The sequence below is a fragment of the Epinephelus fuscoguttatus genome, linkage group LG21 (genome assembly GCF_011397635.1).
Source record: "Epinephelus fuscoguttatus linkage group LG21, E.fuscoguttatus.final_Chr_v1".
Classification (NCBI taxonomy): Eukaryota; Metazoa; Chordata; class Actinopteri; order Perciformes; family Serranidae; genus Epinephelus; species Epinephelus fuscoguttatus.
In genome coordinates, this window is record NC_064772.1 from 15,786,816 (window position 1) to 15,811,742 (window position 24,927).

General features: G+C 40.7%; 1 protein-coding gene across 1 annotated transcript in view; it reads right to left on the bottom strand.

The window, feature by feature from the left end:
• nrbp2b (nuclear receptor binding protein 2b) overlaps nucleotides 1-21,451 on the bottom strand; it is a 54,036-nt gene extending 32,585 nt beyond the window's left edge. The window contains exon 1 of the mRNA XM_049565090.1: nucleotides 20,720-21,451. Coding sequence (XP_049421047.1) covers nucleotides 20,720-20,839 — 120 coding nt within the window. The 5' untranslated portion in view covers nucleotides 20,840-21,451. The remainder of the gene's footprint in view (nucleotides 1-20,719) is intronic.
• Nucleotides 21,452-24,927: the final 3,476 nt, after the last annotated feature.

Genomic DNA, 24,927 nt, shown 5'->3' on the forward strand with positions numbered 1-24,927 from the left:
ATTCATGTGGTATCCCTGCTTTATTGATAGTTAAAACACACAAAGCTCGACAGAGATAGTCATGTTTATTGAGGCTTTACGCAACCTGTTCTCACCTGCCTGGAGCACGCAGAAGGATTGGTGTAATGTGTTTTTTTATTGTTTGATATTCACAAACATGTTCTTGGATCAAAGTCGTATACATAACTCTGGGGCAGATGTGAGGAGGTGGATGGATGACCTTGGCCTTTGCCTTAAAGCAGGGTGAGGGTGAAGCAACATGACCGTAACTGCACCGTTAATGTCTTTACAGGCTCTTAAATCAGAAGGCCTCAGACCTCATGGGAACCAGTTGGCACTTAGCGCAGGCAAAGTGCTTTATTAAAGGCTTTACATTATACAGTAATACAGGAACTAGACTGAGCCTAAAACTATTATTATAACTTAATGTGTGTGTGTGCATCACCATCACAAGACAAAGCGTGGCATGTGCACGGGGAAATTCCCTTAGTAATGTTTCCATTGTTGTATGTCAGAGGTTTGTATGTTGTCATGTATGTTGTTAAAGGACGCATGCAGCAGAACAGACTGCTGCCTCACTTCCTTCTGAGATGTCCTGCCTTAACCAGTTTCTCTCAAAAATATTTATGGTGTAAATGTAAATGCAGTGCATGGATTGAAATCATAAACTGCATTAGGCTTAAATCATTATAAACAGTTTATGATTGAAACTTTTAAGCTTGTTGCATCTGTGGCCAAATCCTACAAGGATTGGTTCAGGGATTGTATCGAGACTGGGGTGACACATGGTAGAAAAAGCTAAGTAAGGGCGTTTTTCATTAGCTGACAAACATTGTTCTTGTTGAAAAATGTCAGTGTTATACACTGAGGATTCTCTTACTAGTAGCGAAGAAAATGATAACAGTAAACTGGAGATGTAAAACCTCCAACTATAGGTCAATGGACCCAGAGACTGAAAAATGTCTATTTGATGTAAAGAATGACGGCCAGTCTGCAGCTGAAAATGGACACTTTTGATCGTAGATGGTCTCGTGTTTCAAGATATCTGGGGGTTGAATGAGCGGAGTGAAATGAGAGTGAAATTTCTCTCTTTCTCTCCATTATTGTCGCTTGTTTATTAATTCTTATTGACTACCTGGTTGTTCATTTGTTTCTGTGGCAGCTGGTTCTGCTGCGTGCGTCTACCACCTCTTTTTGTGATGTGATGTATGTATGGTATGTCAGGAAATGTCTTGTTGAGTGTTCTATAAAATGTTGAAAAAGCTTAAATAAAAAGTTCTAAAAAAAAAAAGAAAAATGTCAGTGTTAGTCCTGTTATGGTGCTGAATTTTTCTGGAACAACACCAAAACCATACTTCAGTCAGAACCAATTAAGTAAAAAAAAAAAACTTGATTTGCATTTGCAGTATTATATTTGGAGGTATGGCTCTGTCCTGGGGCCTCTGCCTTTCCTAGGCCTATGCAGAAGGCCTTTTCCATGCACCTATGTGGAAAGCCTACGGTGGAGACAGCACACCTCTCCACCCTTCCAAACACTTCCATGGAAAGTCTTCAGGCAGAGAGAGAGCACACCTCTTCGCCCTTCCACACACTTACGTGGAAAGCCTTCAGGCAGAAAGAGTACCTCCCCACTCTTCCACACCCTTCCGTGGAAACCTAAGGTGGAGACTGCACATCTCACTGCCCTTCCATGTGCCTACATGGAAAGCCTAAGGCAGGGAGAGCAGCAGCAAATTTGCCAATTGGCTGTATGGAAGGGAATCATGTGATCTGTCAGCGGCTCCATCAGTTGATTGGGCTATATCAGATCAGCTGCGATGAGCTGAGCTTGACATCATGTCCTGCCTGAACTAACACTAAGCTCAATATTTTTCAAAACTTCACTTTGAGAACTATATTTAAAAAAAATTATACAAAACCTTTTATTCCATTTGACAAAGGTCCTGAAAATTTAACACAAGCAGCCACAGAGCAACTTTGCTTTAATAAAATACACTTACACAAATAGATAGATACTTAGACAGACAGAACTTTATTCAACCCTGAAGGGAAATTCAGCTGTCCAGCAGCTCACACTTCCCCTCATCAACAACATGGATCCTGTTTAAATAGTTGCTTCCCCAGTTATTTTTAATGATTGATTGTTGTATGGGGAAGCATGAAGTCTTTCGAGCTTCTAAATAGGAGCATGACAGAAAAGGTTTGAGAACCACTTGTCTAAACAGAAGCTCCAGATGTCTGAAAAGTGAAAACCAAAACTGACATTAACCAACATGGTTCTTGTATTTTTATAAGTTCATGTGATTAAGCTCTGTTGTTGCTCTTCTAGAAATATTCTGACATGATGTCAGACCGATTACATTTTACCCAGAAAATGGGCAGAAAAAAAAACAGCACACCACAAAAGAAAACACAAGAAATATGAAGTTAGCAGCAGACAAAATTTCCCACAGTGCATTTCATTTAACTGCAAACAGAGGCTTAACTATAGATGCTGATGAATGAAGAGAGATGAATAATGATGGCATTATAAAGTTTGAATTATGCAGATCCAAATGGTTTCTTCTGTTTCTGTGCGATAAATGCCTGAATCCACATGAATTCAGGGATGCTTGAAATATGAAAATGAAGTTTGTTCTACAAATTTTCAGTGATTTCCACACAACAGTGCAAAAAGATGACTCCAGGAAACTGCTGTCTTTAAAAGATCTTGCCGACTGTGTGTGTAGCATGCCCGAGTAAGTGGGAGACATTCCTCAGAGGCATACATGTCATGTGCTTGACCTACTCTGACAGCTCCATGAAAGCCTGCAGACATGTCAGCCATTCCTAGAAGATTCCTTTTCATGCCAACTTCCCCGTCCGGCTAGCGGAAAATCCAGGTAGCTCCATTTCACACAGCTGGGGTGGAAAATGCTGACAGATACCCCTCTGTATGTATATCCCATCAGATCTGATGACCCCAGCAAAGGCCTTGCAGGCACGACCTGCTCACATTTCACAACCAGGTGACAGGATCCCTCCAGATCACGTGATCCAACAACTCCTTCAGCCACAGATTTTAACATGAAAGTGCTCTGTAGCCAAAACATTCAGTTTTAAATGTGTGACTTCCTTATGGGAGGCCTGTTCATGATGGAGCCTCATAGGTTGAACACCATCTGTTGTGTTGTTTACAGTAACGCAGCTCACGCCACAGCTCAAAGCCCACAATGTGCTGCAGTGGACGTGACACACAGTGGACCTATTCTTAGCCTGTACAAGGGTTGGTTGTTTTTTGTTTTTGTCCAAGCAGGACCGCAGGAACAGCAGCTCTTAATACTATTAACATACTGTGAAACTATTGGCTTTGTAACTTGGATTTCATCACTACTTCGTTGGTGTATTTGTCATTCTTAACTGTCTAAACATGACATTTTCAGGACAGCTACAGTGGAGTTATAGCAGAAAAAACAGATCAGATAATGGCCCTGGGTAAATGTCAGGACTTGATGTCAGTCTGAGAATATAAAAGCAACGGCCTCTTTCACAATTTGGCCCATTCAGAACCCAATTATGATCCAAACACACACACCCCAAAATATCATTGGATTTGCTTCTAACTGCACTCATAAATCCTAAGCTTTTTTTATTAAAGTACTTTATTATGTCTTGCTTTGTCATTTTAATTAAATAAACATGATTGTCTGCGATATTGACGTTTACAATGCTTGTTCCACAAACAGAAAACTCTGCTGTGCATCAAATACAACGCTTCCTAAACTAACAGCAGCATCCACATTTGAATGCCATTACATGTGCAGCTTGCAGCGGCAGCCTGTGAAAAGCTTTATTGACTGTTGCAACTGCAGATGGACGAAATGAAAATTCGTCATCCACCATCATCATCTGAGATAACAAATCATCTGCAAAGAGTGCATGAGACTTGTGTCTGCGCCACAAAGCAACATAACCAACTTGTTAAACCACCTGAAAAAAATACCTCAATCTGCAGTATGATCAATGAATGAGGGCCAAGAAGAATAACCCGCAAACAATACCATTACATTACTGTTAATCCTCGTCCTTGTCCAGCATCAACTCAGACATTCAGGGAAGCTGCAGCACATCACGATATTGTGAGGCTATAAAAGTAAATGCAGTTATTATTATAGTTATAGTTATTATAGTTATAGTTACAGTTATTAGTATTTTGATGCAAAGATTTGTGCATTGGCAGGAATGTAGCACAACATGGAAGCGAAAGCAGGCTCTGTATTTTTAAATGTGAAAGTGCAATAGCAGTCTCTTTGGATGGTGCTGGACATGACACTCACAATTGTCCCAATAATGTAAATTTATCACAATCAACTTACTGTGAGTGGTTTTTATCATGATCTGCGATGAAATCATATATTATCCCATCCCTGTTTTTGATAACTCATTCCCTCAGTTTCCTGAAAGACGCCCAAAAAGTTTGGTTTATATTAACATTTTCTCACCAAAAAGCTTCACTTGTGTCCTTGAGGTCTAACAAACATTTTGAATGGGTTTTCTTCCATTGCAAAACATTTATAAAGCAAGTTTTTTAGCAGCCAATTTTAATCATACGTTGTTACAACAAAGCTTGGTAGCTTGCAGTCTCCAGTCTGTTGACTCCTTCGTGCCAACTGGAAGAAAAAATCCTTATCTTTCCTTCTTATGACTACAGCTGAGAGGTGGCTATAAACTTAGCTGTTTGTACACTATGACATGGATGTGGTGTCAGGGAATGAGGAAACAAATTAGGTATTTCAAAGATACACATGACTAAGATCAGGGAATGCAATATGTACGTGAAGCACATTAGTTAGCAATTTGAGGCCTTGAACTAATAATGTGCAGGAACAACTGATTTATTGAGCTCCGTGCAAAGCAGACAGAGAACTCTTCAAAAGGAGATCTACACAGTTTTCTCAATTTACTAATTTTACTAACAAGATTCTGTCTGGAAACTTTGAACAGCTGCACCCAAATGCATGACGCCCACTCCTTCGCTCCTCTCCTCTGCTCACCTGCAGTAAAGTTTAGATACCAGCTGCAGCTACCACACTTACTCCCAAATTAACTCCTGGAATGCACTCAATATTACAAGCTGATGATAACAGTGTATCTGAGGGTGGACCTTCAAGCTGGAGGTTAGTAATGGCGTTCTTGTCTAGATGCTGACCAATGAGTAAAGGGCGCCTTAAACTCTCATGCAGGTGCTGCTGTTTTGTACAACAGCCTCCTCCATGCATGGGTGCCTGTGACACAGCAGCATGTAAACACTAGAAGACATTCAGCTTTCCCTCGCAGAGTAAAAGCAGTATCAAAAGCACAAAAGACAATTAGCTCATGTGAACAACAGTGTGACACCATTAATTTGCAATTTCATTTTAAACACCCCCGCTGACTGAGAGCTTTGTTGTAAAATTTAACGACAGCTGTTACATGCACAAATGGATAAAAAGCAGGCTATCTCTACTGTAATCTACAGGCTAGGTCAAGAGACGCCCAGGCTGTAAAATACAGTTTGTCATCACACATGAGAAAGTAAATAACACAACATCATTAAACCATTCATGCAGCAAGAGGAGGCGGAGCTGCAGGTCTCTATTATTTTCACAGCCAAGGGGTTCAACTGGAACAGTGACACAGATGATATAAACACCACTCTACCAGACACACACCTGTACTGCCACAAACACACAGATGAATCCAGTTCTGAGGCTGATAGGATGCCTTTAGTTTTAAATGTATTTGGTCACAAATCAAAGCATTCAGCAAATTAAAAGTTTGACCTGATGATGGCCCTAGATGAGTCAAGGGTTCACCAAAGTCATAACAATTCATCCTGAGGGGAACATGAATGTGTGGTTAAAATTTCATGGCAATATATCCAATAAATGTTGAGACATTTCACTCAAAACCACAAATGTGCTGGCACTAGGAAAAACTCAAGGAGTCGTTGGGAATCTAGGGGCTGTAGTCAACCAAAGAAAATCCTGGCCGACTAAAATTCTACCTGTTGGTCAACCAATCAATTGACAGATGAGAGGAAAAAATCTACACGTAATCTCTACATCAAGTAAATCGGCAGCAGCTGCCAATCGCAGTGAGGGAAGGGCAGGAGAAATACCACAAAGACCAACTGTCACATCAACGACAATGGAGGAGACACTACTTCTTCTGACCACAAACACCGGCAGGTCCATCCTCTCTTCTTACATGCTTCAACCTTCACTTTAGCCAAAGCAAAGACCAGAGAAAGTACACTACCTTTAGGTGAGATTTTTTTTCCGCGGATAGTCTGTGTCATAGCAACCAGATGCAACCAAAGCATCTTAGCTGCAACAACACTGCAACTCCAAAGAAAATGCTTTAGCACTCCCAAGTTCGTGTTTTCAGCTAAGAAAAATGATTTGGTGGACAAAAATCCTACGAACCAAACCATAGCAATTGTTCAATCAATGACAATAAGAGCATCTCAAGCAAACAATTCAGCCGTACAGGATTCATCTTCGAGGAACTATGAATGATGGTACTTTATTTTGCCAGTCAACTGAGTTGATATTGAGATATTTGAAAGGACAAGTGAAGAGTTTGACCTGTTGGTGAAGCTACATAAAAAGTCAAGGGGATCACGAAATTCATCAAGATCCATCCTCTGGGGCACCATGAATACTGCTCCAAATCCCGTGGCAATCCATTTAATAGTTATCAAGATATTTTAAAAAAAACTCAGCCTCACTGTGGAAACAGTTTCATTGCAATCTATCCAGCAGTGGTTGAGACATTTCACTCAAAATCACAACTGTGAAACTCATGGTGACAATAATGAAAAAAATTTGAGGATCACCAAAGTCAGCGGGATTCATCATTTGGGAACCATGAATGAAAGTACAAAACGATCCACTAATCCATTAAGTGGATATTAAGATATTTGACAGGACAAGTGAAGACTGTGGCTGGATCCAAATGTCCACCCACTTGTGGACTAAGCCTTCAAGGACTTCAGTCATATGTACTGTGACCTGTTCACCGGCATCATGTCAAGTCTGCAGGGGTGCCAGACTGCAAGGCTTTAAATCCGCTGATAGACAGGTCTTAAATCTGTTTCACTCATTGCTGCTGTGGAGACGTTTGAACGACAACTATAATCCTGTACACCGCATTAAACTGCACAGCGTTCACAGGGTAGGTTACAATAATATGATGTGTTTTGATTACTTCAATAGTCTGTACTTCTACATATTTCTGTACCATGTGGCTGGATCTTATTTCTGCCCTACATGATTGAGGTCACATTATAATACACATTATAATACACATACATAATCTCATTACACATTTATAAAAGTTTGTTAGCTTTGTAGTCAGCACCAGGAAAATCCACAACATCACATCCACATTGCAATGAATTCTGAGTCTGCACCCCATGCACCCTCTCTAGAAGTCTGCAGAAAGCCTGCTTGAGGCCCCGTATGGACTGGATGAACTGTGGATTTAGACAGCCTTTGGTGCTCGCAAATTTCCTGGGAACACAGCTGCAAAGTCTGCAAGGGCTGTGAAGTCTGGTCATTTGGGTTCAGCCTTTGACTTGTTGGTGGTGCTAAAGAAAAAGTCAGGAGATCATCAAATTCATCAGGATTCATCCTCTGGGCACCATGAATACTGCACTGAATTTCATGGCAATCCATTTAATAGATAGAGAGATACTTTAATAAAAAAAATAAAAATAAAAAAATCTCAACGTCATGGTGGCACTAGATGAAAATCAAGGGATCCCCAAAGTCTGTGGGATTTATCCCCTGGTGACCATGAATGTCTGTACAAAGTTTCATGTCAATCCTTAAAATAGTTGCTGAGATATTTCAGTCCAGACCAAAGTGGTGGATGAGCCAACAGACTAACTATCCCTAGAGCCATGCTACCAACGTGGTTAAAATCAGGCAGAAGTCAATTGGCATATGAACAAATCTTCATTTTGTATTCTAGGAATAAATGGGTGTCAATGTGTTTCCTAGTAAAGCCTTGAGCCCTGAGCAACAGGCGTGGAAGACCTCAGTTAGCAGAGCGACTGTGTTAACAGGTGAATCAGAGCTGACTGTCCCTGCCCTGTTTCCCCTCCAGGGAAATCTGAGTGGATGTCATTCCTCATAGGGCAGCTGTCAAAGCAGCAAACACGCCTGCACTGCTGGATTATCATGGAGTGTAAGTCATTAGGAGGATCCCCCCAGGACAGGCAGCGCTTACTGCAAGCCACGACTTGACAGGGGTTTATAGGGGGTAATGCCTTGTGCTGAGGGTTCCTTTGCTCACTTTAATGGCTCCTCTTTACGACCTCAGACATGGGAAACATCCAAAAAGTATGAAAGGTTTACTTTGGACGTACATCATGGTTATCGTGAGGTGACGATTTTGGTCGTCTTTCATTTGACAGTAATAAAATCATCCATATGTGTGTGGCCAACCTCTGATTTTCTGTAAGCAATTAATGATTTTCTGATTTTCTCTCTTTTATGTATGGATGGGAATGGTAAGATTTTATTGATACAGATGCCATTCTTTATGAATTCCCTTATTGATTCCTATTTAAATTTCTGTGTGGAAAGAAGTAGGCCTAGACAGGTTTTTAAGCGTCAACACAACTGCTTAAATATCTCAGAGTCTGAACGCAGTGTAGCAACAATCTGTCATCCAAAAAGACCGCAGCTGGCAGAGCGACCGTGTCTGACTCCTGAAATGGATGAAATGAGACAATATTTGTACTGCATTCATTTTCTTTCTTAGTCAAAGAGGAAATCTGCTGAGCCTGCTTGTGTGGCACTGATATTATTATAACATTTTTTATTTTATATTTACCCTCTCTAGCAGACATGCTGCTCAGTGGGGAGGCAGTGGCATTCATGCACAGAGTGTTAAATACATGGCGTTCTTGGAGTTAGGCCCATGTTGTGTGGAAAGATGTTTGAGCAAAAGCAGCACTGTTGTCTTCTTTCTTCGTGAAATGAAGCCACATTTTGGACCGTTTCTTCCTCACTGTCACTGTTTTTTTAAAGATTATTTTTTGGGCTTTTTGCCTTTAGTGACAGGACAGTTTCATGCGGGGAGAAAGACATGCAGCAAAGGGCTGTGGGCTAGAATCAAACCCGGCAAGGACCATCCATAGTTAATGTAATTGTAAACTGAATATATTTCAGTGTTGAACTGTTACTCCGACAAAACTTAAACATGGAGACATTATTTAGGGGATTTGGTAAGATTAAATTTGCATACTTCATTGTTTTTTGACCCTGAATGACTCTCAAAAAATAATCTATAGATTTTTTTGTCAATAAAATAGTCATTATTTGCAGCATTGCAACCCACAGAACACACAAGCAACATAACCCATCTGACTTAATGGCTACTTAATGATGTTATACTGCTGTAATTGGTTCTACTTGTATTTCTTACATTCACCCTATAGGGTCAGATTTCATACTGATGATAAAACAAAGCACTTCAAACAGAATAAGCCTGCCCACATGTATGTGTAAGTGCTTGTTAGAGTAACACAGGGGCAGTGCAGTGCTAAAATAAATCAATACAACCATACAGCTGATGAAAGCTCCATATTAGGGGCTTAGTTTCATATATTGTTTTGAAAATTATGGGACTTTATTCTCACAAGAAAAAATGTTTTACAATGTGGTTCTGAATATTTTGGTTAATATCATTGTTTTATGGCAGAGGTTTATTACGTATTATTTGTAATGTACTGCATTAAACTACAAAAACAACTTATGACGTGATAATCTAACATCCCATGAAAGCTGGGATGATATTCATTAATGAATGTGGCTCTTGTTTAGGGTATCGTCTACTTACTTGATTGTTGTTTCAGGATATATTTTTTTCAATTCTTGTTTTTATTTTCATTTTTTTCCTTACTATTTTTATGTTATACATCAGTAAACCACAGCAAAGTCCTTGAAAAAAACTTGGCAGTAAACTGAAGTCCTGATTCTCTGATTCTGATCAGGGCGGCATTGTTACACATCTGCTGAGTAGTTTCCTGGGAAAAACCTAAATACCATCACATAATATATGATAAATAATGTTAGTACAATCAATATGGGCCTTTTTATGTCCAACATTCTGACTGAAAAGCCCAGGTAACTAATAACATTAACAATGGTGCTGTGAGCCAAACTAAAGCAGCTAAATGGAATTCAGCCACCTGTGTTTTCCTTACTGTGACATGTCAAAATGTACTCTGTGAAAATTGTGCTATTTTTGTTTCCATATAGCTCACACCAAGCTGCATGGCATGTGCACTGTGTGCCAATGCCCCCCCAGTTTGTCAACCCTGACACATGCATGTGAGCACTAACACATGCATGTGAGCACTAACACATGCATGAGATTTCGGTTAACACACAAGTGCGGAAAACATCATCTGCCCACCAGTTTCAACCTCACATATTCATCTGCGCTTGTGAATTAACGCCGTGACAGATGAATGCGGTCTTTTCCAACCCAGGCTGCCTCATTTTCATCTCTCTGTAAAGCAGACGGAGGCAGGTCCTGGAAATAGAAGATGGAGCCATTACTGGAGTGAGTGCTGTGTGTGCTGCTGGTGCACCACAGTGTGGAGATGGGTGTGGATTCACTTCGGGAGGTCTATCATGCTGCAGCATCGAGCCAAGATCACAGGGGGTCGGAGATAATCTTCTGTCAGGGCTGTACTATAATAAAGAGAGCCCAGTGTGACAGGTCAAAGTCATCGGTGGGTGTAACTCCCACTGAGCTGTTATGACAGATAATCACTCTTTAGAGCGGAGGAGACGTAACTATAATGTTGCCATGGAATCAATTAGTTAGCTGTGGGCTACATCTTAAGCCCTTGTTTTCTTTTGGCTTATATTTGTTGACATTTGATTTTGAAACTATTAAAAGTATGCCGAATTTAATATGAGCAGTTCCTGTTTGCAGTGTACCCAAAGATTTACATGCAGCTGTCAGCGAATTACTGTGATATGGAGGAAGACTTAACTTGATAATTCTCAAGCAACTTCTGGAGTTAAAATGAGCTGCTTTTTTCTCTGATTTCTAGGTGGACTTATGGATGATTTTACAGAAATTTCACTGCAGTTAGTATGACCGTTTCGAATTTTAATTATCATTAAAACTATGTTTAATTACTGTGCTCTGAAAAACTTGTGACAGTCTCCCAGACACAGGGCATCGAAGTTAATGCGCATTTTATTTGGTTTTTACAGGTTTACATAAGGTACTATTGGCCATTGGTCATTATACATAACTGTGATCTAAAATCTTAATACTGTTTCATCTCTAGTGCACATCACACTGTCTCTAAAAATTTCATGTCTTTGCGTTCAGATTTGACTGCGGTAACAATCTGACAATAAGCAGATGAAAATGCGAGAGTAGAGCGCTCAAGGTTTTAGAGCACCATAGCAGTGTCTGAGAGTTGTGTGTCACAGCCACTGCTGCAGTTCCAACTTTTGACAGTGTTAGGCCCCGTTTATAAGACAACGATTAGTGAAAACGGTAAACTTTAGTCGCGTTTTGGCTGATCGTTGACACGACAGCGGCGTTTTGGGTGCCTGAAAATGCAACGTTTTGAAAATGGATTCCAGAGTGCAACTTTTTGGAAAAGGCAGCGTCTCCATTGTAAACTGGCAATATGCAGTTCCTCTGAAGGCAGAGAATTTTCGCACATGCGCATTACGGTTCCAGTCATTAGGCGTGCCAAATGTCACAACAACAATGCCGAGCTCTGTTTGTGCTGCTCACCCTGTTGATTTGAAGTGAAGTGTAGATCTGTTTCTGTAGCAACTCCACCTCGCCGTCCATCCAGACAAATTTATCTGTGCGTGCTTTCGCCATTGTGTCTTCTTTGTTTTGGTTTGTAATCACCGCATTGTAGAGGAAGGCGCTTCAGCGCAGGCGCATGGCGTCATGCCATAGTGTTGCTTCGCAAATTTACACTGCCACCCATTGGCCTGGCGTGCATACTACAGCGTTTCCAGTAGATTTTGCAGCTCCGTGTGAACGGGGATCGTTTCAATGACGTCGTCATACAAACGCAGAAGTTTTTTAGAGAAACCGTTGTCGTCTAAACACGGCCTTAGAATTGTATTTCCCAGCTGGAAAGATGGTCTTCTCATAAGACTAGGCTGTCTATGCAGTAGAAGGTGCAAATACTTCTGAAATTTGTGCTACACAACCAGAGAGAACAGGGGGAGAGGACTGAGGGATTCACTTTTGCTCACAAGGTAGAAAACCTACAACTACCAGAATGCACTCTCACTGGTGGATGATGTAATACCAGCTCATCCATTTGACACAATGGCGGCTGATTGATAAAGTTAAAAGATGTGTCTGGGAAACATTTTAGCTGAGAAAGCTGACAAAACAGTAACAGAATCTTATGGCGCCCACTTCCTGTTCATAAATTCTCATATTACAGCCAAACAGTGCACTAAAATATGTTTCTAAAGACATTTTAAGTGGGAAAAATGCAATTCATTGCAATTCATCAACAGAATCTTGGTTTATGTTTGATCAGCACTGCCAAGCTTTACAGTTTTAACAGTTTGGTCTGAGTTTGAGAGAGACAGAGGTGCTCTTGTGTCTGTGCTCTTTGTATCTGTGGTGATGGGCATATGAAAATGTGGAAGTACAATCTGTAGTTCCAGCAACACCCATAGAGCCAGCAAAAATCTGCCGATTTGAGCTTGGAGATGAGCAGGGAGATCTGGTCATGGTGAGATGGAGTGAAGCTTACAGTAGTTAATTTACACATACTGCTCACATTGTTACGATACAAAGCTGGTTGAAAATTGGCAAAGTAAACTTTCAATAAGCAAACTACGATAGTTAATTTCCTGGCATGCTTTGTCCCTTCACCTCACACTCTATCTTTTCATCATGTCTCACCTCACAGTTTGAAAACCTTCACTGAAGAGCATCCAATGTCTGATCTCTATACGTTTCATGCAATACTAATTCACAAAAAGGGTTAATAAAATTTATTTTTATGCAAAGATCAAAGAAAAACTGAAAAGAAATCAGAGGTTTTTGTCAAATGTGCAAATGTGATGAGGGTGTCCTTGCACAAGAGATGCTTTCTCTCAATGAAACACAACATGATGTGTGTCATTGCGTTGCCTTTGTAAATCGTTTTGCGTTAGCCTGAATGTCCACATTCTGGGAAGGCACAGAATGACTCAGTCAGAAGATACGTGCCACCAGTCAGTCAGTCATGTTGACAAAGAGAGCAGCAGGGCTGTATGTCAACACTGTGCGCAACAATTATCCACCCACTTTCATTTATTTGGTCCTTGAATAGAAAACACCACAGCAAACCACCAACTTCAGTTTGATTAACTTCTTGTGCCATATCATGTTGAAAGTTGCGGGCAATATTTCCTTTCTCACACACACACACACACACACACACACACACACACACACACACCAGAGCCAAGAAAGATATGCAAAAACACTTTTTACAGCACCTCTACAGCTGTTACACTTCACCTCACGCAGCTTTCTAATCACACCAGCACTATTCAGTCCCTCCAAAAATCAATATTGTGTGTTGAGTCAAGAGGGATAAACTGACTTTGAAAACAACACATTCATCCACTTTTAACCATTCCCGCCTGAGAAAACAGCCACGCAAGGCAGCAATGCCATGTGCTGACCATGTGACTGCAGCCTGTGTTTATTGTAATGCCTGAACTGAATAACAGATATGGCAGCGTGTCTTCTGAACTTTCACCCACTGGCTTATTTATTGAGCATTCATGTGCATTTGCCGCTCAGACATACTGAGAACTGCTGGACAAAGAGACGAGAAAACAGGGGGCCGTCCGTCACCAACGCATCAAACAAAGACATGTTTCTGATTGATGATTCCAACTGTACTGTACACATCTATCAACACGAGGTGACTTCACAGGTTAAGGCAGCTATGGTTTCAACCTGTTGGGGCAGCTTTATGAATGTGTTGGCAACAGTTATTGGTACGGCTTGTCCCTACAGAGATAATGTCACATGGGTCCATTTTGTTATTCTTGAAGCCTGTCGACTGATGCAAATGTTTTGCTTTGTGCTCTGCATTATTAAAAGAAATGTTTATTCAAGGTCAAATCTGCACAAGTACTCAGGAAGCTACATCAAGGTGAGCACTGAGACTGAGGCACAGTGCGAGAAAATTGTGGGTTTTAACTGGTGTGAATAAGTGCGTCTCCCATAACATCATCAAGAGTAACAGAAATATAGACTCGGCTCATACTGCTGCAATTCATTCATTCATTCATTTGTCAATTAACAGATGATTAATCTGCAAAAATGTCATTTATCAAGCAAAATAGCTACAAATTTGCAAACTCCAGCATCTGAAATGTGAGGACTTGCTGCTGTAGGGTTGAAACTATTAGTCGATTAATTGATAAAAATAATCAACAGATACTTTGATACTGTCTTAATTGTTTAAAGCTGGGGTAGGCAGTTTAACTTTAGTGCCACTGGGCAAAAATCCCATAATAAACTTTAAGCATATTGTAATTCAAGCAGTCTGAGAGAACTTCTGCACCTCCTCTTGGCTCTGATGTCAGGCTTTAGAGAATCTAGGCTGTGACTTGAGACACTGGCCAATCACAGGTCATTTCAGGGAGAGGCCGTTCCTACTGGCTGTTCTACAAATCCCGAAGGGACGCACACACGCCCCTTTGGCGAAAGCCCAATTCAATGGCAGAGAATCCTGCAGAGCAGTTGCTGTTCCAGAATTGTTAACAACTGCCTACACTGTGAAGCAACCCAAAAAGGAAGAAAGCCTCATCAAAAAGAAAGTCTGACAATAAACTAAATAAAACATATGTCGATACTGGTGAAAGGTTTCAGAGATGGACAGAAAATGCTGCTAATAGTTTAGCTTTCTGCTAACCAGAGCCAAAGGATCACGGCTGCCACTTCATGTATATGTTCATGTAGGTAACGTTAGCTAGAGCCTCAAATTACAGTGTGTCCTCCTCCTACAGATCACCTCAAAGGGGAGCAGGCAGCAGCTCTGGAGTTGGACCTCCAGTCAGCGGCTGCAGCAGCTGAGCACATGAGCTGTATGCCACTGCACAATGAAATAAGATTTAAAAAATCAATGTGTGGGAAACACTGGGTCGCTGTGTGAAGCATGTGCATATGCCCATGGTTATCTAGTGAGAAGGGGTTAGGACAGAGCAGGGGGAGCTGCAGGGTGACGGTGTATTTTCAAATTCCAACTTTTTACTTTCAGCTTTTCCAGATTTCTACTGATGCCAACTTTAACCAACTTGCTTATTGTGTGGATTTTCTGCTTTACTTCATTTTATGTGTTTAATATATTTATTGTTTTGGGAAAATAAGTGAATTATTTTGCGTTGGGCTTTAAGGAAAAGACATTTTTCACAGTTTTCTGACAATTTATTTTAAAAAAAAAAGTATCAATTGAGAAAATAATCAAATTAATCAACAAATGAAAAATAATCATTAGTTGCCTTGTTTAGTAACTTTGGATAGGAGTGTACCACCATGATCATATTTGCAGTAGCACTGATATAATCGGTCAATTAATCTATCCGTCAATCAGAAAATACAGAAAATAGCCATTTATGAAGCAAAAATGTTCAATATTTGCTGGTTCAAGGTTCTCAAATGTGGGGATTTGCTGATTTTGTCAGTTTTATGCCATTTTATACTGAATTGTTTGGACAAAAAGAGCAATTTAAAAATGTCACCTTGGTGTTTAGAGTCTTATGATGGCCATTTTGGAATTCCCTTAGCTGACATACACTTGATAGAGTTTTAATAGAAAAAGTAATTAGTTAGAGCACTATATTTTTGCTTTGTTCAAAAAATATCTTCCTCACATTAAGGTTTCTGAGCAAATTGTGCTTAAAAATAAATAAAATTAGTTATTAAAGTTTTTGTATACTGACTTTTGTCTGTAATGTAGACCAGTGGGACAGAGGTCGTCACACAGAACATAAATTTAATCATGTTACTTTCATGACATATGCCAATACCAGAAAATGATTGATTTTACTACAGCAGCCAGCCCTGACTGAATGATGCTCCCAGTGGGGGGTAAATGGACATGTGACAGTAGAGGAAGCCCACATGGGTAATCAATGGATGGAAAAACACCAGGGTGGGGTGAGTCGTGTATGCTCAATGGCAGGGAAAGAGCAGTGATGTGAGGTGGTCACAGCGTTAAGAGGACGCCGTGTGTGTTCGAGAGATAACCTTCAACTTAAATATTCCGCCTTATCTGGAGCTGTTAGTGGAGCCGACGCCTGCTGCTTCACAAAAAGACATTTAGACGTCTGTTTCTTCTCCCTGATAATAACTGTGCTGCCTTTCAAGACTTTGATGTTGACATTAAACAAACATGGGATTATTTATGGGTGAGGAAGCTTTAAGCAAGGCCATTGGGTAATTTATTTAACGCTGCTAATGTGTTGTCTGGACTGGTGCTGACCATCACATGGGAAGGTGGCAGACTCATAAATACAGCTGAAGATCTAGGACAGACAGAGACCTGTACCCTGCAGTATTATTAAAAGTTTCCTTCTCAGAATTGAGCATCTAAGGATATATAGCATATGTTGTATAGATTGTAAATCTACCTGAGGCAAATTTCTATGATATATAAATCAAATAAGAGCTGGAAACATTAGTTGATAACTCAAGTCAGCGGATTGACAGGAAATTGATCTGCAACTGTAGTTTGACAAAACATTCCTTGTTTCCAGCTTCTTAATTGTGAGAATCATTGGTGGGTTTTTTGTGTCAGGTGACAGTAAACGGAATATATTTGGAGTATTAGTCAGACAATAAAAAACTATTATTATTGGTTGGTTCCAGGACTGCAAGTAATTACATTCATTATCAATTAATCCGTTGATTGTTTTTCTGGAATAATTGATTCATCATCATCATCATCATATTGTGTATAAATTGTGATTAAATTCACATCAACATTAAATCAAACGAAGGTGGTTCTTATAATTGCCTGTTTCGTCCAACCAACAGTCCCAAACCAATGATGGGCAAAAATGGACCCACAAACCTTTTTAAATGATTCTGGTGATTGACCAGTTTGTACTGGGTCAGCCTGTTGCACATTCAAGTGTAAAATCTGTAATATGGACTAATGAGTGCAGCACACTGACTCTGAATGAACAAGTGAGGACTGATTTGAAGCAGACTCAAGTCAAGACCTCCACATGCCTATTGTGCATTCATATGCTCCTTGGATGGTCGGTCTTTCGACCTCAGGGTGTTCATGAGCTTTAAGTTGTAATGTGGAAACAATATGGACACTGCAAAGAAGTATTTTACTGCTCAATGTTTAAACATGTTGATAATGAAGAGTAAATGAATCAGGTGAGCAATGACATATGACTGAGAACTCATTTTTCAGATTATTCTGATACCACATCAATGCTTGATCATATTTAATGGCTCACCTGATCCGTTTCCTTTGCTCTTCGTCATCAACGTGTTGTTAAAAGCGCACGGAGCGTTAAAAAAAATAAAAATAACTCATCTTTGTAATGTCTATATTGTTTCCACATTACAAATAAAGCTCATCAACACATAAAAGTCAAAAGAACGACCATCATGAGGAGCACATGAATGCAGCATTGGTCTTGGCTGGTGGAGGTCTTGATTCAAGTCCAATTTAATCGCCTTGTGTTCACTCACAGTAGCAGGCAGCGCGAACAGTACCCTAAAATAACAGCAAGTGTCAAAGTGAGAAAAGTCGGGGATTTATGAGCAGTCAGATGTTTGACAGTTTGACCCGGTACAAACTGGACACTAAAAAGAGTCGTCCAACAAGATACGCACATTTATATTCACCTATCACTAATGAATGCAGCACAAAGCTGCGGAGGTAACTGGAGCTCCTTTACCCACTAACATCAGGCTTTTTAATGTAATGGGAAAGGTTACAATCAGCATTCATACCGGGGTCAAATGTTTCTGCAGTAGTTATGAGTATTTATCAGCATTGATAGAAACACCTGGATGAGCGCACTAATTTTAGCTCCATTACCAGTGGCATGCAATGACGCGTCACCAAAGAATACCGTCCGTCTCCGTCCAAGCACCACTCAAACATCGATCCAAATTAGTCTGCACTGAGAGAGACTGAATAAATAAGAGATATCTAAAAAGAAGTAACCACCGTAACAATTTCACTGGCCTCCATACTCTTCTTTACTGTTTACTAGCCTGTTTCCTTGCCTGTCCGTAACATCGAACATGACACTCATTTCAAAAATGAAAAAAAAAAAGCCCACACAGAGCGAGGCATACTAATCTCCTGCAGAGCCATGTACACAGCTCTAGTCTACTAGCAACTAGAAAAGAGTCTATAGTCTAATTTCAGTGGGTTTACCTGTGTTTAAAAAACCGACTTACATGTGCTTATTTTGGTGGAAAAGGGTTATGGGACGTCAAAATAATGTGTTGAATGAATCATAGAAAAAATAATGTGTCAAAAAACGTAACACTGATTGATCGCATTCCATGGTGCCTTTTGACCTGGTGCATCACTGAAGGCCACAGTGGCTTTGTCACATGATGGAGACAATGAAGATGATACTGCTTGGCCCCGTGAATGCAACATTTACATTTAAAAAATGCCCAGATGGAACAGCCTTTGATGCTTGGGCTAGCAGCCAGCCTCATCAGGCCACACTCAGCCAGGCATTCAGATGCAAATTGAGCAAGTGTACTTTCACACTTGCCCTGTTTGGTTCAGTTCAATCTAAGGATGCACCGATCCGTTATCAGGATCAAATATCGAGCCCGATATCATCAAAATAGATGGATCGGGTATTGGAAAATGCAACCTATACCTGAGGCGATCCTTTCCCTTTAAATTTATTGCGACGCAAGCTATGTCATATGTCATGGAGCGAAGGAGAGAATCTGCTGTGTGGAGGTATTTCACACTATTTGCTTATTTTTGTTAAAAATAAATAGTTCATCATTGCATCAATCTGTTTCATCTTGTTTCATTTTATCTTAGGAAAGAACTGTGTAGTCATCAATGTCTGATGCCTCTAGTCTTTTCTGTTCTACATGTAAAGGTATATAACTTTTTAGGTCAACCATGGTATCGGATCGGTATCAGGTATCAGCTGATACTCAAAGCCAAAGCATCGGGATCGGTATCGAAAATGAAAAAGCTGGATTGGTGCATCTCTAGTTCAATCTAACTCAAGTTCGTTTGGGCAAGTGTGAACACAGTGCGCACCAAAACAACCAGACCGAGACCTTCTTAAAGAGGTGGACGTTACAAATGAACTCTGGTGCAGTTCCTTTGTGGTGAGAACGTGTTCCAACCTGAACCAACTTAAGTCGCATTACACATTGTTTGTATTAAACAAGCATGAGCATGCTACAGTCCTGGAGGATTATTAATGTGCGCCTCCTCCTGAGAGGTGCATCCAGTGCATCAAAACATTGTTTTCTAGTCGGAGCCGCGCCTCGTTTTCAAACTGTATGGTTTGACTAAAATGAACAATGACAGCAATATAGTCCACGATGACCAGCGCTGAAATCAACCTGCGTAGTTGTCCCTCCATTGTGACATTAGAAAGTGTCACATTTATCTAGTAAGTGTACTCTTCTTCAACGTTTTGTTTACTACCTGGATTTTTCCCACATGGAAATTCTGACCAATCAAGAGCAGCTTTCTCCCACAAGGCATTTTATCTGGTCCGCTTGTAAATGCTGCCGAGCACCAACCAACTCGAGGCAATTATGCAGCTTTGTAACAAAATTAGTCCCTGATTCAGTCCAAAGCAAATGAACTCTAGGTCTAAAAGCACCCTCAGTCCAACTAACTCCCTTGCCAAATTGAATGCACTGGACCGCAGACCATTTTGGGTGGTAGTGGACAGGGGGACAATTGTGACCAAAATCCTGCAGCTTTACTAGGACACATCTGCCAGAGTTCATATACAGTAAGTAAATAGTATCAAAACTTGAAAGGTTAGAAAGGTATTGACTCAAAGGAACTGATCACTATGCAATATCCACTTTATGATATAAAAGCAAAACACATGTAAGAAGCAAATGTCTGTCAGCTGGCAGCAGTTGGTTCTCTAAATACAACGGGCTTGACTTGCAATTTATATATTTGATTAAAAAGAATATTAAATACATTTTGACTTATGCTGAAAACTCTAATGCTTCCTCTCATACCTGTATGCTTTTATAATGCAACGTGTAATTTAAGGTGATAAAGGGAAGGTATCAGACTTGTTGGACACGCCCACATCATGTTAGTGTGATTTGCAAGCCTGTATTAAGAGTCAGATCATAAACTCCAGATCCCATGGGAGCAGAAATCCTCAAGATGCAAAAAAACCCAGCAGTGGTGTTGTGAAATAAGCAAACTATTCCTGTCACACTGAGATAGACTTTATGTGGGCTAAGCAGATCAACGGATCTGTCACTGTGTCAGATATATGGTGGTGCAAACACCATGGGGCAATAATACCTCGGCTCGGCTCAACAATTGCATAACAGAGGATGTCCAGCGCGATCCGATGGGGCAACTTGATTTATTTCCTGATCAAAGAGCAAATTAGGTGCGTTTTAATGAAATGCGCTCACACACACACACACACACCGCCAGACCAACCTGCTCTTTCCGTTTCTGCCACCGGCCGCACGGGCTCTCCTCCAAGATCTCACTCTCATCCTCGCTCTCCTCCTCCTTCCCCTCCGATCCTGATTTCCTCTCCGGGACGGACATCGTCATTTTAACGCCGTATATTTCCAGATTTCCTCCACCAGAGTCCTTCTCCGCCTCTGCGCCTCCTTCCCTCCCTCAACTGTCTGCTGTGTTTGTTGTGGATCAGACGAGACGAGCGGTAGCGCAGAGACGCTCCGCCGCTTGTCTGCGCAGTGAAGAAAACCCCCCCGACGACAGCTCGCAGCCCCCTTGGCGCTCAAAACATCCTGCAGTGAAAAACTGATATTGCTCCAAACAGGCGCTCCTCAGTCTGTACGAGCACCCCACGCCTCCTTCAGATAACAACTAGCAGCGTGCACATTACAAGGTCGCTGGGCTGAGCTGAACAGGGTGGAAAAATATATCCAGACTTCATGCGCCCTGTAGACTGCATGCAAAATAGGTTGCGAAATGGTTTTCGGCGTATGTGTGTGTTCACGGTGAAGCACCGCGGGGGTGAGAGCTCGGTGGGTGAAGCGAAACGATGCCCGGTGGGTCCACACCGCTCATTGCTTGCCTCGGATACCGTCTGTCTTATGAGGGAGCGCTCTTTTTTCGACCATCTTCCACACACGCCTCATTGTCGGTGTTGTTAGATCTGAAACCGCGAGCTCCTGCCAGGCACGGTGCGCAGAGATGGAGCGCAGTACCGTAAAGGCAACAGTATGTGCGCACGGGGTATTTAGGTTGGGCACCGAGCCTCTTGGAAGATGAAACTAGTGATGGGATTTCTCGTTCACTTGTGAGAGCCGGTTATTTGGCTCTCGTTGACTTTGAAGAGCCGGTTCAAAGATGCAGTTCGTTCATTTTTTTGGGGGGGGGGGGGGGTTATTGCTGTGTGTGTGTATGTGTGGAGGGCGGGTGTTAGTGGGTTCAACAACAAATCGCATTGCTGATTTATCGCATCACATGATCTGGATATTGTAACGTGGACCCAGAATAGACCCTGCACATATAAAGTTTGGTGTAGCCATAGCAACGCCCTTTATAAACAACAAGCCTGCCAATACAAGCAAGTGCTGATAGTGGGTTAGCTTCCTACCTTTCGTTTCTAACCGAGGGGGGTCATCAACACAACGTGAATTAGGAACTGGCTCGTTCACTCTAAAGAGCCAGTTCACTCGTTCACTTCAAAGAGCCGATTCAAAGACTCGGCTCGTTCGCGAACGTCACATCACTAGATGAAACAACAGCCTCACAAGTTTGACCCCCACCTCAGTCTGAAGCAAATCAAACCTTTGAATCAGAGGCCAGACTGGGCGCAGTTGTTGTTTTGTAATTAATATTTTTATCATGCTATCCAGGTGAATAGGGTTATTAGATACCACCATGAAACTTCCCCACGATAATTTGTTAAAAATTATTTTATATATATTTTTTATCTTATATGTACACATTTTCTGAAATTGCATGTTTAAATATGCAAATTAGGCACTATCTAGTTAATTATGCACTAGTTTGCAAACATTTCCAGAACAGAAATCTGAACCTTGGATAAAGCCAGGTTCTTGTTTCTCTTTGTTGTCATTATCAGACCCAAAGTTTTTTACAGAAGAGAGTTTTGGATTTCTCTTTTCATCACTGCATACATCCGAAAATACTGTCAGTGTCTGACGACGTTATGGGAAGGATCCCTACAGAGACAGACCTTTTTGTTTAAGAGTAAGATTCTTTTTGTGCAACCAGAAAGAGCCTTGAGTTTTTAGGGCTAAAATGTTCTTTAAATCAGGCGACATGAAGAAGGGACTGTGTTGCAGCCCTATCTCTGTGTAAAACAGGCTACAGACTTTGTGGTGGTGTTGTGTCTCTTTGTAATCATCACACATCTATTTGCCATTTGTGTCTCTTTGGTGTGATATTGTGTCTCACTGAGGTAATGTTGTGTCTCTTTGTGGTGGTTTTACCCACTTTGTAGATATTTCATGTCTCTTTGCAGTTCCTTTGCATCTCTTTGTGCTCATTTTGTGTCTCTTCCTGGTCAATACATGTTATTTTGAGATTTGAATCTTAACCAGAACCAAGAGGAGAGATCACATCAGGTCAGTCTTAGCTGCTCTGCACTGGCTTCCTGTTACATTTAGAATTGATTTTAAGGTCGTCCTCCTTGTATACAAAGCCCTACATGGGCTGGGACTGAGGTACATCGCTAACTCGCTTGTTTACTATTTGACTCCAAGAACACTGCGATCATCTGCTGCTGGTTTACTGGAGGTTCCCAGAAACAGCCAGAAGAAGATCAGGGATGCAGCCTTTGTCAGTGACGCCCCAAAGCTATGGAACACACTACCTTTAGATATCAGCGAGGCTAGCTCGCTAAATATTTTTAAAAGAAAGCTAGAAACATATCTGTTCACTTTAGCCTTTAACTAGCTCTGACTTTCTGTCTGAAACTCTTTCCTTTTACGCTTCACACTGCTGCAGCTCTTAAATTCTTACTTGATTTCATGATTTATAGTTTACAACTCTGAGTTATGAATCAGTTCTGTTTTATGTTCACTCTGTTTTCATGTGTAGCACTCAGTGCTTCTACTGCCCTCATTTCTTGTATAAAAAGTGCTATATAAATGAAGTTTATTATTATAATTACTCTTATTATTTTGCAAGTAAAGGCAAAGGGGGGCTACTGATACTTTAAAGAGCACATTCACATGAAGATCTTGTGGAAGTATACATGGGAAGATATAATATCTAGAATGTGCAGAAGCAGCAGTACAGCATCATAAGTAACCTATTTGGTCACTGTCCTAGACGAAAAGCTTAAATTTGATGCAAATATGCCGTATGTTTTGAAGAAAGTTGAGAAGTTTAATGTGGACATGACACTTGTGAAAATGTTTTATTCCTCTTTTACTGGGTCTTTCCTTTCTTTTTCTATGATTTGCTGGTCTTAAAAGGAACAAACTGGAAAGAACTGTCAAGCTGTGCTGTAAGATTTCTGGTGCTACCTTTCATGACCTTCAGCACTTGTGTAAAGTGAGGGCTGTCTCAAAGCCACAGACTATTGTTTTGGACCCTCAACATCCTTCACATGTTGAGTCCAGATGCTTCAATTAGAGAGGAATTTTGGCCCCACAAAGGTAGCACTGATAGATACAGACCGTCATTAGTTCCATTTACTCACGTAACCCAAGATGTCACATCACTGTGTCTTCTTTTCCCACGATTTACAGTGTAGTGTAGGAGTTACACACTGTGTGTGTTGTATCCTATGTGTTTGCGATGGACTACTTTCTGTACACCACTTCAGGGACTGTGTTTTGAAACTTTGAATATTTAAATATATACTCTTCACATCCCTTGATAAATGTATTTTTTGCACATGTTTTTGCACATCCTGCACAAAACTGTAGCTTTCGCATTCTGTAATGGCTACATATTTATTGTTTGTTGTTGTTCATATTTTTACTGTATTCTATCAATTCTATATTTATGTTGTTCACTGCTGCAGTGTAAGTTTAGGTTCAACGGAAATATACAACAACAAAAGAAGAACAAGTTGTGTAGGTGAGATTATGAAAGGAATCTCACCTCAGTAAGCATAATAAGCAAATACAAAAGTCATGTAAGTAAACAAGCAGGCAAACAAAGGGTGGAGAAGCAAACATAAAATAAGCAATGTGAATCAACCAAAAACATAAAATAATAAAAAATAGAACAATGAAGTGGAAGTGTGTTTGTGTATGTATGCATATTAGGGAGTATGTGTATACGTGTGTGTGAAATTCCTTATAAGTGAAAACCTACTTGGTCATAAACCTTATTCTGATTCTGATACACAGTTTGTAAAAAGAAACCCTCAGTCCCATTACAGTCGAGAGTAATGCAACAAATAAACATCTAGAGACAAAGAAGAAAAAATAGATAACAATTGAGGAAAATAATATTTTTGAAAGAAATGAGTTAATAAAAATATGTAAAAATATCTCACCTTGGGGCATCGGTGGCTTAGTGGTAGAGCAGGCGCCCCATGTACAAGGCTGCCGCAGCGGCCCGGGTTCGACTCCAGCCTGTGGCCCTTTGCTGCATGTCACTCCCTCTCTCTCTCTCCCCCTTTCACACTTGTCTGTCCTATCAAATAAAGGCCAAAAAATCTTAAAAAAATATCCCACCTTATG